A 19587-nucleotide genomic window follows, 5' to 3' on the forward strand; every position below is an offset into this window, starting at 1 on the left:
GATATTTGAGATGTATATATATCTCGAAGTCTCTACTTCTTTTGTAGGGTCTGATGGTGTAGTGGGTTAAAGCGTACTAGTTATGGCAGCTACTGGAAGGTAGTTGTGCTTTCTGGGTTCCACTGGTGGGTGTTGTCCAAAGATTATATATATATATATATATATATATATATATATATATATATATATATATATATATATATATATATATATATATATATATATATATATATATAAATATATATATATATATACATTTATATATATTGTGATGGTGTTCCCCCCCCTTATATTTCTCCCACACCTGCTGTAAGAGTCATATCCACTTTACCCGAGCGTTCTCTACGTTGCGGACAACAGTTTGATATATGTGGGAGCGTGTAGTGTTCTCGCGTTGGCGAGAAATTCGTAAAAGAAATGTATTTTGGCCTGTGGTATAGGCTATCTAGGGCGCCAATGTGGTGCTGGCCCCTCCGTTTTGCCGCCAAAACTGTGTGACGTCAGTGGCACCAGATTGGTCACTGACAGTAACGTGACACAGGGAGCCAATGAAAACCGCCCCTGACAAGTATGACGTCACGAAGGAAGGGGGGTCCGGCGATTGTGCCTCTTTGAAGCCACCAGTCTGACACGACACTTCAAGGTGGACGGATGTGCGAAGGTTGGTCCTGTCGGATTTGACAGTTGTACCCAGCTCCCGTGGATTTTACGCGTCACCTGTAGTCTACAAGTACGCTGAGAGGTCTTCCTTCATTCCATGTGTGGACCGAAGAGGGAATTGACGGAATATTGAGCATCAAGTGCTCCAGGGTCAGGTGCTGTGCAGAGTGAAGTCTAGACAGTGACGTCTGGGACGTCTGACAGCTTCACAGTGACGACGTAGCGGTTGGGCCAATTTACCGGGAAGCAGTGAAAGAAGAAAACTAATTGGGAATCAGAACGACTGAAGCCAAGAAGTAGGTTGGCAACCGTAGTTGTGAGAAGTCGACGGCCGGGAGACCGACTCCAACCCTGCAAGACGTTGTGGAGGAGCACGGACCTGCGGAGGACAGAGCACGGCGATGATGCGTTTATTTTGGGACGTTGATTGGGTTCCTGGAGAACACATCAGTGTGTGTGTGGGGGCGTTCCCTACAACAAGGCGAAAGCTGGGACCAGGAGCTACAATTCAACTCTCACCGGAGGGCGAGTCCACATCAGTGAGGTGGAAGTAGATGATTCTAGTTTCCCTCCCAATTCCCCTTTAGTCAGCAATATATTTAGCCAGAGTATCTTTCATGTCGTGAGCAAGGCTCACTAATGTCTATGTCACGGTAGGACACAGTTGTGGGAAGTGAGGCTGTAGAAAGCCCTCACGGTATAAATATTTGCGGTGTGTGGATGCACCTGTTATCATTGAAGAGTTTACTGTGTCGTTGATGATTTCTTTCATGTGACATTAATATGATAACTTTTGTCAGAGAATATGTATATAAGTGTACCAGTTATTGGTGTTAGGCTGTGTGCCCAGTATTTGTCTTATTATTATTGATATTGCCGAATTTATCTCTATATATGCATATGTTGGTGTGATGAATAATATTTCCATGTGTGCAGTGATTAATTGTGTTATCGCCTTCGAGAGGAATTACTGAGTCTAAGAACAGTACTGTGGTTAATTGCATTCCTTGTAATTTTTAGGAAGTACAGTGCATTACGCTATTAGAGTGAAATATTATGTTAAGTGCTGTAGAAATGAGTTATTGAACTTGAGATCAGTGTGGTGATTCATTGCATTCTATTGCCATTATAGAACATATTGTGTTGATTACAAATATAGTGATCCATGCGAATTTAAAGAATCAGGGGCTTCACGCCAAAGAAACAAGTACTAAGCATTCGCACGGTGAGGGGGGCCACTCAGCTGATTATGACATTGATAGGAGGGGAGAGTATTGCCCTCTAGATGAGCCCCAGTTTTATGAAGAGAGAGTGACTTTCTGCTTTGTACTTGATGTTTCGTTGTTGATATGGATATAATACCTTGAAGTTTTAAGTAAAATACAAAATACCTTTGCGTTTGTATTATCCCTCCATATATCTTGTTGCTATAGAACAGTTCCAAAGAGTGACAGTATTAGAGACCTATACCTGCCTGTGACCAGATTTAGTGAGTGAGCTCTCTGCCATTAGTACCACAATTCCACAATACCACTGACGTGTTACTGGACACGGGAAACACTAGTTGGCGACCTTGCAGTTAGTAGTAGAGCCCTTGTCGGGGCGGGCACATGGTTGGGAGAGAGCAAACTGAGTTCCCACTCATCTTTGGCTATAAGGCTGGCTGGGGATCGACTGGGATACTCTCCTGGCGAACAGTGGCGCCGCAAGGATTGAGTGAAGACCCGCAGGGCTACGGTGAGTAACAGTTATCGCTAATACTACTGGGTGGTGTCGATGTAGAGAGAGAGAGACAGCACGACGTTGGCGACTGTTGACAGGATAAAGTACTTAGGATATCTTGTATACTGTTACTTGCCTCGCATACCCTGACAATATATATATATATATATATATATATATATATATATATATATATATATATATATATATATATATATATATATATATATTAGTATATTTTGGTAGCAGTCTTTCCTGTAGACATATATTATTAAATATGACCGAAAAAGTAAGATTAATAATTCTAACACGAATTTTCTCAATCTTTCGTACATTTCGTTTCACTGTTGGAGGTAAATCAAAAATCAATTCTCCAAAATTCATTTTTATTTCTAGTCTGACGCGACACGAGCGCGTTTCGTAAAACTTATTACATTTTCAAAGACTTTAGTTCACAAATACACAACTGAATAGAACTTACGCATCTCCGATTTTATATCTACATTTGAGTGAGGTGGAAGGGGTGATGTGGCATTAACACAAGACAGAACAAGATGTTGTATTAATAGGGTATTAATTTCATCAACACAAGACAGAACAAGAGTATTAATAGGGTATTAATTTCATCAACACAAGACAGAACACGAAACAATGGATATTGAATAGAAGTGTTTGTAGAAAGCCTATTGGTCCATATTTCTTGATACTTCTATATTGGAGCGGAGTCTTGAGGTGGGTAGAATATAGTTGTGCAATAATTGGCTGTTGATTGCTGGTGTTGACTTCTTGATGTGTACTGCCTCGCAAACGTCAAGCCTCCTGCTATCGCTGTATCTATCGAGGATTTCTGTGTTGTTTACTAGGATTTCTCTGGCGATGGTTTGGTTGTGGGAAGAGATTATATGTTCCTTAATGGAGCCCTGTTGCTTATGCATCGTTAAACGCCTAGAAAGAGATGTTGTTGTCTTGCCTATATACTGGGTTTTTTGGAGCTTACAGTCCCCAAGAGGGCATTTGAAGGCATAGACGACGTTAGTCTCTTTTAAAGCGTTCTGTTTTGTGTCTGGAGAGTTTCTCATGAGTAGGCTGGCCGTTTTTCTGGTTTTATAGTAAATCGTCAGTTGTATCCTCTTGACATACCAGAAAATATTCTGAGGAAACTACTCCAAGCTTGTACTAAAGAGGCACCCTTCTTGAGCCCGGATGGGCACATGTATAAGCAAGTAGATGGGGTCGCCATGGGTTCTCCCCTAGGTGTCCTGTTTGCAAACTTCTACATGGGTACCATCGAGCAAAAAGTCTTAGTCGACATGAATATGAAACCGGCCATATACTGCAGGTATGTTGACGACATTTTCACACAGGTACCTGATGTCAGACATCTGCAGGAGCTGAAGGAGGCATTTGAGCAGAGTTCCGTGCTGCGTTTCACTTACGAGATGGAAAAGGATGGGAAGCTGCCCTTTCTAGATGTAACAGTCATGGAAAAGGGCGGAGGTTTCCACACTGCAGTCTACACTAAGGAAACAAACATAGGAATGTGCCTAAATGCCAACAGCGACTGCCCAGACAGGTACAAGAGGAGTGTTGTTAACGCATATGTCGACCGTGCTCTCAGCCACAGCTCAGAATAGAAGCAAGTCGACAAAGAACTCTGTAGGGTAAGGCAGGTCCTAGTCAATAACGGCTTCTCCAATGGTTTCGTCGAAGACATCATAAGAAGGAAAGTGAAAAGCCATGCAACCTCTGAAGAGACAACTAACACAACACCTATACCCCCTATTAGACTATTTTACAGGAACTTCTTTTCCACAGCTCATAAAAAGGAGGAAAGGGTCCTGAAAGATATTGTTAATAGAAACGTTATCCCTACAGACAAAAATCAGAGGATACAACTGACGATTTACTATAAAACCAGAAAAACGGCCAGCCTACTCACGAGAAACTCTCCAGACACAAAACAGAACGCTTTAAAAGAGACTAACGTCGTCTATGCCTTCAAATGCCCTCTTGGGGACTGTAAGCTCCAAAAAACCCAGTATATAGGCAAGACAATAAGATCTCTTTCTAGGCGTTTAACGATGCATAAGCAACATATAATCTCTTCCCACAACCAAACCATCGCCAGAGAAATCCTAGTAAACAACACAGAAATCATCGATAGATACAGCGATAGCAGGCGGCTTGACGTTTGCGAGGCACTACACATCAAGAAGTCAACACCAGCAATCAACAGCCAATTATTGCACAACTATATTCTACCCACCTCAAGACTCCGCTCCAATATAGAAGCATCAAGAAATATGGACCAATAGGCTTTCTACAAACACTTCTATTCAATATCCATTCTTTCGTGTTCTGTCTTGTGTTGATGAAATTAATACCCTATTAATACTCTTGTTCTGTCTTGTGTTGATGAAATTAATACCCTATTAATACCACATCTTGTTCTGTCTTGTGTTAATGCCACATCACCCCTTCCACCTCACTCAAATGTAGATATAAAATCGGAGATGCGTAAGTTCTATTCAGTTGTGTATTTGTGAACTAAAGTCTTTGAAAATGTAATAAGTTTTACGAAACGCGCTCGTGTCGCGTCAGACTAGAAATAAAAATGAATTTTGGAGAATTGATTTTTGATTTACCTCCAACAGTGAAACGAAATGTACGAAAGATTGAGAAAATTCGTGTTAGAATTATTAATCTTACTTTTTCGGTCATATTTAATAATATATATATATATATATATATATATATATATATATATATATATATATATATATATATATATATATATACATATATATATATATATATATATATATATATATATATATATATATATATGTATATATATATATATATATATATATATATGTATATATATATATATACATATATATATATATATATACATATATATATATACATATATATATATACATATATATATATATATATATATATATATATATATATATATATATATATATATATCTATATATCTATATATATATATATATATATATATATATATATATATATCTATATATATATATATATATATATATATATATATATCTATATATATATATATATATATATATATATATCTATATATATATATATATATATATATATATATATATATATATATATATATATATATATATATATATATATATATATATATATATATATATATATATATATATATATATATATATATATATATATATATATATATATATATATATATATATATATATATATATATATATATATGACAATGTCAGACCACGGATGAAAAATGAAACAGGAAATTTCCTTAAGTACTTTCGTATATTAAATACATCTTCAGAAGGTCATTTTACAGATCGAGTGATGGGTATAAATAGGCAGGAAGGAGTGGTGAAGTAAGGTGAGGTACAATACTTGGACAACGCAGACGGCCCATTGGCCCATCAGATGCACCCAATTGACACATCCGATGTAGCCCAATGGCCCATCTGATACAGCAGACATACAAGCATAATATATAGGTAATTATAACTTAAAGAAGTAAATATATACAATAAATTAGTGAGACAAATGTTTTTCAATGATTCTACTTAAATCGCCCTTTAGCTGATCTATTAGAAATGGATCTAAGTTATATAGACCACTGCTAATATTCAAATTACTTTCTTTGGTGATCTGTATCAAAGCAGATTCAATTATGTTTCTGTTATAGGTGCTTTTACAATTTGTTATTGAAGAAGCACTCTCCCAATCAATTTGGTGAGCTTTTTCTGACAAATGCACAAACAAAGCATTAGACAATTGGCCATGTCTTACAGAGTATTTATGTTGCGATATTCTACATTTTAAATCTTTAGATGTTTGCCCGACATAGAACTTATTACATTCCTTACAAGGTATTTTATAAATGACGCAATTATCACTACGAGGGCTGTTCCTTACTAATAGCTTACCAACAGTATTTTCGTAGCTAAACATTACATCTATATTAAAAAGTTTCAAGTCCTCTTGAGGACATCATCAAGTTCTTCAATAGTAGCTTGAGGAAGTTGTTAAGTAAACATAAAGATCTTCTTAATCAATTTACCACTTCATCACCTTCATTACCATATCTATATGGTCTTGTCAAGACGCATAAGCCTAACAATCCCATGAGACCTATCATCAGTTCTGTGGGATCCATTTCTTACAAACTCTCCAAATGGCTTACCAAAATCTTGTCCCCTTTGTTAGGAACTATCTCCTCTTCTCATTTGACAAATTCTCTTGATTTAGTTAACAAATTGAGTAGTGTTCCTGTCACTCCTGATGTAAAGTTAATCAGTTTTGACGTTTGTTCCTTGTTCACAAAGGTACCGGTCGATGATATTCTCGATTATCTTGCTCGTGAACTAATGAGCCATGACTTATCTCTTTCTGACGATATTATTGTCAGTCTTGTTAAGTTGTGCATTAAAGAATGTAAATTTACCTTTAATAATGAGTATTATTTACAGACTTTTGGAATGGCAATGGGGAATCCTCTATCGCCATTGCTCTCAAACCTGTACATGGAATTCTTTGAAAAGAAATTTGTTTCAAAAATAACTCCTGGAATCATTCCTTGGTTTAGATATGTTGATGATATCTTGTGTATTTGGCCTTCAGATGTAAACACAGACGAATTTGTAGCCAAACTTAATGACCAAGTCACCTCCATAAAATTTAGTATGGAGACTGAAATTGATAAATGTTTGCCATTCTTAGATGTGCTTATTCATAGGGAAAACTCTTCATTAAAGTTTAGTGTTTACAGAAAACCTACGAACAATTTATCTTATGTTCATTATTTTTCAGGGCATAAATACAATGTAAAAAAGTCAATTTTTTCTTCAATGTATCTAAGAGCTCTTCGAGTTGTGAGTCCAGAATTCTTAGATGAAGAATTTAAGAATATTGATTCGATTGGTCTTAAGCTTTGTTACCCACTGAATTTTTTGGAAGTTTGTCGTAACAAAGCTCGTCGTACATATTATAATAATGTATGCAGTGAAAGGATTCGCCCAAAGAATGTGTTATGTTTACCATATTTCTCTGGGTTTGAGAATATTGTCAAGGCCTTGAAACTTTTTAATATAGATGTAATGTTTAGCTACGAAAACACTGTTGGTAAGCTATTAGTAAGGAACAGCCCTCGTAGTGATAATTGCGTCATTTATAAAATACCTTGTAAGGAATGTAATAAGTTCTATGTCGGGCAAACATCTAAAGATTTAAAATGTAGAATATCGCAACATAAATACTCTGTAAGACATGGCCAATTGTCTAATGCTTTGTTTGTGCATTTGTCAGAAAAAGCTCACCAAATTGATTGGGAGAGTGCTTCTTCAATAACAAATTGTAAAAGCACCTATAACAGAAACATAATTGAATCTGCTTTGATACAGATCACCAAAGAAAGTAATTTGAATATTAGCAGTGGTCTATATAACTTAGATCCATTTCTAATAGATCAGCTAAAGGGCGATTTAAGTAGAATCATTGAAAAACATTTGTCTCACTAATTTATTGTATATATTTACTTCTTTAAGTTATAATTACCTATATATTATGCTTGTATGTCTGCTGTATCAGATGGGCCATTGGGCTACATCGGATGTGTCAATTGGGTGCATCTGATGGGCCAATGGGCCGTCTGCGTTGTCCAAGTATTGTACCTCACCTTACTTCACCACTCCTTCCTGCCTATTTATACCCATCACTCGATCTGTAAAATGACCTTCTGAAGATGTATTTAATATACGAAAGTACTTAAGGAAATTTCCTGTTTCATTTTTCATCCGTGGTCTGACATTGTCACATTCTTAATCACGTGTTTATTTTCGTGATATACACACACATATATATATATATATATATATATATATATATATATATATATATATTGGTGTATACTGGCAGCAGGTTTTCTTTCAAACATGTTTCATTGAATATGACCGCATATTCTGTATTTATTATTTTCTGGTTTAGGGCTTCTATCCCTCTAACTATTTTCTTAGCATCAGGGCTTAATTGAAATAGGAGTTCTCCAAAACTCATTTTCGTACTTTTAAGGTGAAGAAAAGAAGTGATTTACTATAGAGTGTATTACACTTATTTGTATAATTTGCACGACGTTTCGAACCTCCATGGTTCATTCTCAAGTGAACAGATCTTACAATACTAGTTGATTTTATACCCGCATTAGGTCAGGTGATAATACAATGAAGGTGAAAACATGGGGGGATACATAAGGGATAAACATAGGGGCTGCAGAAGGCTTATTGGCCCATACGAGGCATCTCCTATCTAAACACAAAGATTAATCCAGTGTAATTGGCCTGTTATGTTGGACATTGTCTTCTGTGTTGGCATCGATATGTTCTTGTCTTGTCCTTACTCTCATGGTGGGTAGAGTAAATAGTTCCGTGATTTGGGTGTTCATGGTAGGTCGCTCTATTCTTATGTGAATTGCCTCAAGAATTTGTAATCTTCTTGAATCTTGGGTTTTGTCTATTATGCAAGTATTCTTGTTCAACATTTCTCTTGTTAGAGTAATGTCATGGGCTTGTCTCATGTGATTCCTAGGGGCACCAGATTGAAGATGGCATGTCAAACGCCTCGTCAGCTTGGTCGACGTCATACCTATGTACTTACATTGAAGGTTACATCCTTCGTGGGGGCAAGTGTACATGTATACAACGCTTGACTGCTGTAGAGGGTTCTCCGTCGGCTTCGGGCTGTTTTTGATAAGGAGTTCGGAAGTCTTCTTGGTTTTGTAGAATATTATCAGGGTAGAATATTTTTGTAGAATATTATCATATATATATATATATATATATATATATATATTATATATATATATATAATATATATATATATATATATATATATATATTAGTATATTTTGGTAGCAGTCTTTCCTGTAGACATATATTATTAAATATGACCGAAAAAGTAAGATTAATAATTCTAACACGAATTTTCTCAATCTTTCGTACATTACGCTTCACTGTTGGAGGTAAATCAAAAATCACTTCTCCAAAATTCATTTTTATTTCTAGTCTGACGCGACACGGGCGCGTTTCGTAAAACTTATTACATTTTCAAAGACTTCACAATTTACACAACTGATTAGAACTTGCGTTTCTCTGATTTTATATCTACATTTGAGTGACGTGGGAAGGGTGATGTGGCATTAACACAAGACAGAACACTAGGGGATATTAATAGGGTATTAAAAGTATCAACACAAGACAGAACAGAAACAATGGGTATTGAATAGAAGTGTTTGTAGAAAGCCTATTGGTCCATATTTCTTGATGCTTCTATATTGGAGCGGAGTCTTGAGGTGGGTAGAATATAGTTGTGCAATAATTGGCTGTTGATTGCTGGTGTTGACTTCTTGATGTGTAGTGCCTCGCAAACGTCAAGCCGCCTGCTATCGCTGTATCTATCGATGATTTCTGTGTTGTTTACTAGGATTTCTCTGGCGATGGTTTGGTTATGGGAAGAGATTATATGTTCCTTAATGGAGCCCTGTTGCTTATGCATCGTTAAACGCCTAGAAAGAGATGTTGTTGTCTTGCCTATATACTGGGTTTTTTGGAGCTTACGTCGCATACGTCGACCGTGCTCTCAGCCACAGCTCAGAATGGAAGCAAGTCGACGAAGAACTCTGTAGGGTAAGGCAGGTCCTAGTCAATAACGGCTTCTCCAATGGTTTCATCGAAGACATCATAAGAAGGAAAGTGAAAAGCCATGCAACCTCCGAAGAGACAACTAACACAACACCTATACCCCCTATTAGACTATTTTACAGGAACTTCTTTTCCACAGCTCATAAAACGGAGGAAAGGGTCCTGAAAGATATTGTTAATAGAAACGTTATCCCTACAGACAAAAATCAGAGGATACAACTGACGATTTACTATAAAACCAGAAAAACGGCCAGCCTACTCATGAGAAACTCTCCAGACACAAAACAGAACGCTTTAAAAGAGACTAACGTCGTCTATGCCTTCAAATGCCCACTTGGGGACTGTAAGCTCCAAAAAACCCAGTATATAGGCAAGACAACAACATCTCTTTCTAGGCGTTTAACGATGCATAAGCAACAGGGCTCCATTAAGGAACATATAATCTCTTCCCATAACCAAACCATCGCCAGAGAAATCCTAGTAAACAACACAGAAATCATCGATAGATACAGCGATAGCAGGCGGCTTGACGTTTGCGAGGCACTACACATCAAGAAGTCAACACCAGCAATCAACAGCCAATTATTGCACAACTATATTCTACCCACCTCAAGACTCCGCTCCAATATAGAAGCATCAAGAAATATGGACCAATAGGCTTTCTACAAACACTTCTATTCAATACCCATTGTTTCTGTTCTGTCTTGTGTTGATACTTTTAATACCCTATTAATATCCCCTAGTGTTCTGTCTTGTGTTAATGCCACATCACCCTTCCCACCTCACTCAAATGTAGATATAAAATCAGAGAAACGCAAGTTCTAATCAGTTGTGTATTTGTGAAGTCTTTGAAAATGTAATAAGTTTTACGAAACGCGCCCGTGTCGCGTCAGACTAGAAATAAAAATGAATTTTGGAGAAGTGATTTTTGATTTACCTCCAACAGTGAAGCGTAATGTACAAAAGATTGAGAAAATTCGTGTTAGAATTATTAATCTTACTTTTTCGGTCATATTTAATAATATATATATATATATATATATATATATATATATATATATATATATATATATATATATATATATATATATATATATATATATATATATATATATATATGTCGTACCTAATAGCCAGAACGCACTTCTCAGCCTACTATTCAAGGCCCGATTTGCCTAATAAGCCAAGTTTTCATGAATTAATGTTTTTTCGTCTACCTAACCTACCTAACCTAACCTAACCTAGCTTTTTTTGGCTACCTAACCTAACCTTACCTATAAATATAGGTTAGGTTAGGTTAGGTAGGGTTGGTTAGGTTCGGTCATATATCTACGTTAATTTTAACTCCAATAAAAAAAAATTGACCTCATACATAGAGAAAAGGGTTGCTTTATCATTTCATAAGAAAAAAATTATAGTAAATATATTAATTCAGGAAAACTTGGCTTATTAGGCAAATCGGGCCTTGAATAGTAGGCTGAGAAGTGAGTTCTGGCTACTAGGTACGACATATGTATATATATATATATATATATATATATATATATATATATATGTCGTACCTAGTAGCCAGAACGCACTTCTCAGCCTACTATACAAGGCACGATTTGCCTAATAAGCCAAGTTTTCATGAATTAATTGTTTTTCGACTACCTAACCTACCTAACCTAACCTAACCTAACCTAACTTTTTCGGCTACCTAACCTAACCTAACCTATAAAAATAGGTTAGGTTAGGTAGGGTTGGTTAGGTTCGGTCATATATCTACGTTATTTTTAACTCCAATAAAAAAAAATTGACCTCATACATAATGAAATGGGTAGCTTTATCATTTCATAAGAAAAAAATTAGAGAAAATATATTAATTCAGGAAACTTGGCTTATTAGGCAAATCGGGCCTTGCATCGTAGGCTGAAAAGTGAGTTCTGGCTACTAGGTACGACATATATATATATATTGTTAGGGTTTAGGTTCCACTCTCTCGGGGGTGTGAGCAACAGTTAAACTCAAGGTCACTCACCGTAGCCCTGCGGGTCTTCACTCTATCCTCGCGGCGCCACTGTACGCCAGGAGAGTATCCCAGTCAATCCCAACCAGCCTCTGATTGAGAAGGAGTGGGAACACAACTCGTTCACTTAACTGTTATGTGCCCGCCCCAACAATAGGGCTCTACTATTAACCACAAGGTCGCCAACTGGTGTTTTCGGTGTCCAGTAACACGTCAGTGGATTTGTTGAGTTGTGGTAACCGTGGCAAGGACACACTCAATAGATCAGGATATCAGGCAGGTATTTACTTCTGTCACTCTCTGCTTTCAGGTATTATATAGCCACAAGATATATGGAGGGGATGATATAAACACAAATGTATTTTGTATTTTACTTAAAACTTATTCAAAAACATCACAAGGTCATATCAATAAACAATCAGCTGATCCAGGCGGGAGTCGTTCGTTCCCACGTATAATATGCACTCGTTAAGTTGGCAACACTCCCCCTCTCGTCACTGTCAAAATCAGCTGGGCGCCTTCCCCCGCGCGAATGTTTATTGCTCGTTTCTCTGGCGTCACGCGCGCTGTTTCTTTAAGTTCTCAAAGATCACTAGAAGTTCGAACACTCGATATTTGCGTCAATAGCACGTATTACTTCGCTACACTGATCTTGGGCTCAAACAAATATATTATAATAAATGCGACAATAATTCACTGTCATGATATTACACACTGCCCTTCATTCAATGATAACTTATGAAGTATTTAACACTGTAGTTCTCAGTATTTCCTTTCGTGGGCGATAACACAATTAATCACTGCACACATGAATGATTATTCAATGCACGAGCATAGACATATATTATACATAGATGAATCAGACATCAATAATGGTAATAAAATAGTTACTGGGCACATAGCCTAACTTCCAAATACTGGCATAATATTATATATATTCTATCACTATATGATTACATTAAAGTCTCATGAAAGACATTCTCAACACAGTAAATTCATCAATTACTCCGGGTGCCTGTACACACCAATAATAATATATATATGTATCGTGAGTACTCTTGATAGTACTACTCTGCACACTGGTGCCTTAATGTGACATAGGTGAGCCCTGCTCACGACATACAAAATCCTCAGGCTAAATATATAGCTGAATAATATAGCTGACTAAAGGGGAATTGGGAGGGAAACTAGAACCACCTACTTCCACCTATCCTCCGATGAGAGTTGAGTTGTAGCTCCTGGTCCTGGCTCCTGCCTTGTGTCGGGAACGCCCCCACACACACACTGTCGTGTCCTCCAGGAACTCAATCAATGTCCCACCGTAAGCGCGTCGTCTCCGTGCCTTCTCCCAGCAGGTCCGTGCTCCTCCTCGACTTCTTGTAGGGTTGGAGTCGGTCTCCCGGCCGTCGACTTCTCCTCCCAGCTACGGCTGCCCGCCTACTTCTCGGCTGCAGTCGTTCGGATTCCCAAGTAGTTTCTTTCTTCCTCTGCTTCCCAGTGGCTCTATTCAGCCACTACGCCGTCACAAATGGGTGAACTGCCTCAGACGTCGCATACGTCGCTGCACAGACTTCACTTCTTCTTGCACAGTACCTGTCCTGGAGCACTTGTTGCTCAATATCCGTCGATTCCCTCTCTGGTTCAACACAGTAACGAAGGAAGACCTCACAGAGTACTGGCAGACTTCAGGTGACGCGTAAAATCCATGGGAGCGGGAAACAACTGTCAAACTGACAGGACCAATCTTCGCACGTCCAACCTCCTTGACGTGTCGTGTCTGACTGATGGCGCCAACGCGGCGCGCTGACCGAACCCCCCTTCCTTCGTGACGTCACATTCGCCACGGGAGGTTTTCATTGGCTCCCTGTGCCACATTGCTGTCGGTGACCAATCCGGTGTCACTGACGTCACACAGTTTTGGCGGGGAAACAGGAGAGCCAGCGCCATCTTGACTTCCTAAAGGGCCTAAACGACAGGCCAAAATACTATTGTTTTATAAATTTCTCGGCACTCCGAGAACACTCCACTCTCCCACATATACCAAATTGATGCCTGCGACGTAGAGAACGCTTGGGTAAAGTGGACATGACTCTTACTGCAGGCGTGGGAGAAATATAAGGGGGGGAACACCGTCACATACCCCTCCCCTTAAAATAAGAGTCATGACTGGTTAGTGTATACGGGACAGGGCATCTGCTACTACGTTGTCCTTCCCCTTGATGTGCTTGATTTCCAGCCGGTACTCTTGCAGTAACAACGCCCACCTCGTCAGACGTTGGTTGGAGTTCTTCATTTTGTACAAAAAGGTGAGAGGGTTGTGATCTGTGAACACCAGAACAGGTCTCGCCCCTCCTCCCACGTACACATCGAAGTGCTTCAGGGCCATAACTAGCGCCAATGCCTCCTTCTCAACGGTACTATAGGCCCACTGGTATTTTACAAACTTCTTCGAGTAGAACGCTACTGGCCTATGTACCCCACTCCTCCCTTGAGCCAACATGGCCCCCATCCCAACGTCGCTGGCGTCTACGTACAGGATGAATCCGGCTGCGAAATCTGGGGATATTAATACCGGGGCCTCCGTCAACAATTTCTTGGTCTTCTCAAAAGACTCTTGGCAGGCCTCTCCCCATCTCCATCGTACATTCTTGGAGAGTAGCTCGGTCAGGGGATGCGCTACCGTGGACAAATTCCTGCAGAACCCACTATAGTACCCTATCATCCCGAGATACCTTAGCAATTCTTTACGCGTTCTGGGCACGGGGTATTCCTTAATGGCTGATACTTTGTGATCTACAGGGGTGACTTCACCTTGGCCGATGACGAAACCAAGGTACTCTAAGTGAGCCTTCCCAAACTCGCTCTTGGCCAAATTTACAGTCAAGTTAGCCTCCTCTAGCCTTCTAAACAATTCCTCGAGTCTCTCCAGATGCGTCTTCCAATCGTCGGCGTACACGACGATGTCATCGATGTATACTGTGCAGCCTGCGGCACCCTTTAACAACTCATTCATCATGCGCTGGAAACAGCTACCGCTGTTTTTCATTCCAAAGGGTAACACTTTGTATTGGTACAGCCCATCAGGAGTTGCGAAAGCTGATATTTTCCTGGCCTCAGGAGTCAAAGAGATCTGGTAGTACCCCTTGAGCAGATCGACCTTGGATACGTACCTTGCACTGCCCACCTGGTCAATGCAATCGCTCACTCTTGGCATGGGGTGAGAATCTGCCACTGTGATGGAGTTCACCCTCCTGTAATCTGTACAAAAGCGGAAGGTACCGTCGCTTTTCCTCACCAACAAGCATGGGGAACTCCACTCACTTTTACTGGGCTCCGCAAGGTCGTTCTCAAGGAGATACTCCACCTCCTTTCTCATCAGCTCTCGCTTCTCCGGGCTCACCCTATATGCGCTCTGCTTGACGGGCCTGGCGTCCCTCACTTCTACTTCGTGCGTTACACTCTTGTGTCGTCGGGGCACGTCGGTAAAGAGGGAGGCATTCTCCCTCAGTAGGTTCGTCAGGTCCGCGCTCTTTGCCCTTCCAGATGTAGTAGCTTGTCCTCGATCTTCGCCAGACTCTCAGTGTTGGTGAGACGGGTGCCGTCCGCCCTGGGCCACTTTCCTTCCTCCTCCGGAAGTTCCTGGTCCACCTGCACGCTCAGAACCGTCTTCTGCTGGGGGTCTTGGGTCACCGTTCCGTCCTGCCTGGCGGCTCCTCCTTCCACAGGGAAGAAAGGTTTCAGGCGGTCTACGTGACACACCTGTTTCTTGCGGGGTCTATCCGGCTTCCCAATTTCATACGATACAGGACCCAACCGCCGCAGCACCCGGTATGGTCCCTCGAACCGCGACTCGGTCACCCTACCTTTACCCGGCAGCAAAACCATCACCTGGGACCCGACCTGGAACTCCCTCGGCGTAGCTCTCTTGTCATACCACTCCGACATCTTACGCTGCGCCTCCTTCAGATGTTTCCCAGCTAGTTCCTTTGCTAGAGTGAGACGCTCTTTGAACTTTTGGACATATTCATCGACCGTTCCCACGGTCACTCCCGGTGTCCATTGCTCCTTCAGCATGGACAGAGGACTTCGCACCTCGTGTCCATACACCAGCTGGAAAGGTGAGAAACCTAACGATTCCACCACCGCGTTACGTATGGCAAACAACGCGGGGTATACTGCCTCATCCCACTCAGCCCCCTGTTCTGCGCAGAACACTCTCAGAACGGTCTTCAAGGTGGAATGAAATCTTTCGATCGCCCCTTGCGACTGCGGTCGGTAGGGCGACGACCGAATCTGAGTCACTCCCCAACCTGTCACCGTCTGTCGGAACCACTTAGACTGGAATATACTTCCGCAGTCTGTCTGAATTTCTCTGGGCATCCCCACCCAAGAGAAAAATCGTTGTAGTTGCCCGGCTACTCCTTTCGACGTCAAACGTCGCATCGGGACGGCTTCTGGAAATCTGGTGGACGCACACATGATCGTCATCAGGTAGGTATTCCCTCGCTTCGTCCTCGGCAACGGACCCACCCCGTCGACTAACAGACGCTCGAATGCAGGCCCAAACGCCGGAACAGGGATCAATGGGGCCTTCGGTATTGCGGATTGGCTCTTCCCTGCCCTCTGGCACGGTAAGCACGTCTTACAATAACGCCTCACCTCGGCGTCCATACCTGGCCAGTAAAAGTGTTCCCTGATCTTTCGCAGCGTCTTGGTCACCCCCAGGTGACCTGCAGAGTCCACGGAGTGCGATAGGTCCAACACTGCCGCTCTGCACTGGGCCGGCAACACTACCTGGTGCCTCGTACTTAGAGACTCTTCTCCGGCCTCCATCCTCACAGGCCTCCACTGTCTCATCAGCATGCCGTCCTGTATGTAAAAATGAGTAGCCTTCTCAGGACCTACACGTCCTCCTTTGGCCTCACGAATCAATTCGGGGAACTCCATCTGCTGCAACTCTCCAAGACGAGTGCGGTCTACCCCTAGAGAACTGGTGAGGGTCACCTGCAACTCACCATTCGGGCTGCCTTCGCCCTCCGCTCGTTCTCTGGGTCCTATGAAGAGGTGATCGATTCCCAGGCTGTCGGACGTCTCCTCAGCCCCATCAGATCCACAACCTCCTTGTTCTTCGCGCTGTCTCGGCATCACAGCACAAACTGGGAACGCCACCGGGGCGATTCCCTTCTCGTCCCCACAGGCGTCTAACACTCCGCCCGTCTCCTTATAGCGCTCTAGGCACTCCTCGCCTTTCACGAGATTCGGAAGGACATATCCTCCACATGCGTCATTTCCCAAGATGACCTGTGCCTCCATCTTGGGCATTGATGCACAGACCCCCACCACAAGGGTCTGGCAGCCATAATCAGAATTCAGAGTCACCTGGTGTAGGGGGCATCCTCACTGGGCCTCCCACAGTGGTCACACTTGCCATCCCCACACTGGTACTCTCGTAACCCTCGGGGAACAGGGTTTCACTCACCAGGGTAAAATCGGCCCCAGTGTCTCTTAATATCTTCACCGGGATGGGGTCTGCGTCCCCTATCCTTACGGTTCCCTGACACACGAATGGGTGAACTCTCTTCTCCCCACTCAGTACGGGTTCATCCCGCACCCTCTCGGCCATCTGGTCCTCGAACCTCACTAAAGCAACGTTCCCCCGCTGCTTAGGGCGTCTGCATTCCCGCGCGACGTGTCCGAATATTCCGCAATTGTAACAGTGTATCTTCCTCGTCGGAGACCATCCGCCACTGCTCGCCTTAGCACTGCCTCCAGAGGCCGTCGCTCCGTGTGTCTTTCTCGCACCATTCGTCGACTCCTTTGTCGCAGCAACAGCTCCTGAGCTCTCAGCTTGGTACTTCTTTATCGACTCCACAGCACCCTTCGATCCTCTGTTGTCCCAACTTGAGAGGTGGGACTTGGGGGAACTCGCTCCTGTCCTCCTATAATTTCTACTGTTTCCGGAGTATACAGGTGGTCGGTGCTGTCCCTCTCGGCGTGGGCGTAAGGCTTCTTCCAGCATGTCGGCTCTGTCGGCTGCGGCCCTCAGGTCCTTTATGTCCGCCTCCTTTACTCTCACCCTGATCTAAGGAGAGAGCATGGACATAAACTTCTCCATGACCATTAGCCCCTTGACCTCTTCAACCGACCTCGCTCCTTCAGAGTCCATCAGCCACTTAAGGAACTTTCTCTCCATGTCCCTCGCCGTTTCCGCATAAGATTTTCCTGGCGAAGGGGTACATTCCCTAAACCTCTTCCTGTAACATTCCGGCGTGAGCTTGAAAGAATGGAGCACAGCTCTCTTTACCGCATCGTAGTTGGTGCACTCTTGGAAGTCGAGCATATTGTAGGCTTCACGAGCTTCACCGGTGAGCCTACCTTGAACTAGCTCCGCCCACTCCGCCCTCGGCCACCTCTTCAAAGCAGCAACCCTTTCGAAGTGGTCGAAGAAACCTTCGGCTTCATTTGGTACAAAGACCGGCAGGTCTCGCTCCCTCACTCGGCGGTCTTCTTGCTGTGGCGGAGCAGGGGGAGCTATCTCTAGTTCAGCTCGCCTCAGCTCCACATCCTTGTTAGCTTCTATCTCCTGTTGTCTCATTCTAGCTTCTAGCTCGTCTTTGCGCTGCTGCTCTTCTCGCTCTCGTTCTTCCCTGCGCAGCTGTGCTTCTCGCTCTTGTTCTTCCCTGCACAGCTGTGCTTCTCGCTCTCGTTCTTCCCTGCGCAGCTGTGCTTCTCGCTCTTGTTCTTCCCTGCGCAGCTGTGCTTCTCGCTCCTCACGCTTCAGCTGTGCTTCTCGCTCTTCACGCTTCAACTGTGCTTCTCGCTCTTCACGCTTCAGCTGTGCTTCTGCTTCTCGCTCTTCTTTGTGCTGCTGTGCCTCTTCTCTCCTCAGCTGCGCTTCTCGCTCTTCTCTGCGCTGCTGTGCTTCCAGCTGCAGCTTCATTATCTCCAGCTTAACGCTGTGCCTGCTGCCGCTGGATCCCCTGCTGCTCCCACCAATGCTCAGGTGTTCTCCCACACTGGCAGGTGTTTGTGGCCGTTCCTCCCCCAAGGCTTCGTCTCGTGCCCTGAGCTGTGCCATTATCTCCAGTCTTCTTTCTCCCACTCTGGCAGATCTCAGCTTTATTCCAAAATGGTCTGCTATTGCCTGTAACTGTGCCTTGGTGCATTCCTCCAGCACCTGCTCATCTCTAGTTAATTAATTTTACATTGATATGCCCCCTTAAACAGCTTTCATTTTATTTTATTCCCGCATTTTGGGTGAGGTGATATGTTACAACAGTTTTGGATGAGGTGAACAAAACTTTCAACACAAGACAGAACACGAAACAATGGGTATTAATTGGGTAAATTGAAGGTAAGAATGGAAGTAACTGCAGAGAGCCTATTGGCTCATATTTCTTGATGCTTCTATATTGGTGCGGAGTCTTGAAGTGGGTAGAATATAGTTGTGCATTAATT

General features: G+C 42.1%; 1 protein-coding gene across 1 annotated transcript in view; it reads right to left on the minus strand.

The window, feature by feature from the left end:
- The window catches only part of LOC138354909 (uncharacterized), a 101052-nt gene extending 82328 nt beyond the window's left edge, over nucleotides 1-18724 (minus strand). Inside the window, exons 1-2 of the mRNA XM_069309388.1 lie at nucleotides 18626-18724; nucleotides 17885-18211 (exon numbers count right to left, since the gene is read on the minus strand). Of these exons, the coding sequence (XP_069165489.1) occupies nucleotides 17885-18211; nucleotides 18626-18724 (426 nt within the window). The remainder of the gene's footprint in view (nucleotides 1-17884; nucleotides 18212-18625) is intronic.
- Nucleotides 18725-19587: the final 863 nt, after the last annotated feature.

This window comes from Procambarus clarkii, chromosome 65 (assembly GCF_040958095.1).
Source record: "Procambarus clarkii isolate CNS0578487 chromosome 65, FALCON_Pclarkii_2.0, whole genome shotgun sequence".
Lineage (NCBI taxonomy): Eukaryota > Metazoa > Arthropoda > Malacostraca > Decapoda > Cambaridae > Procambarus > Procambarus clarkii.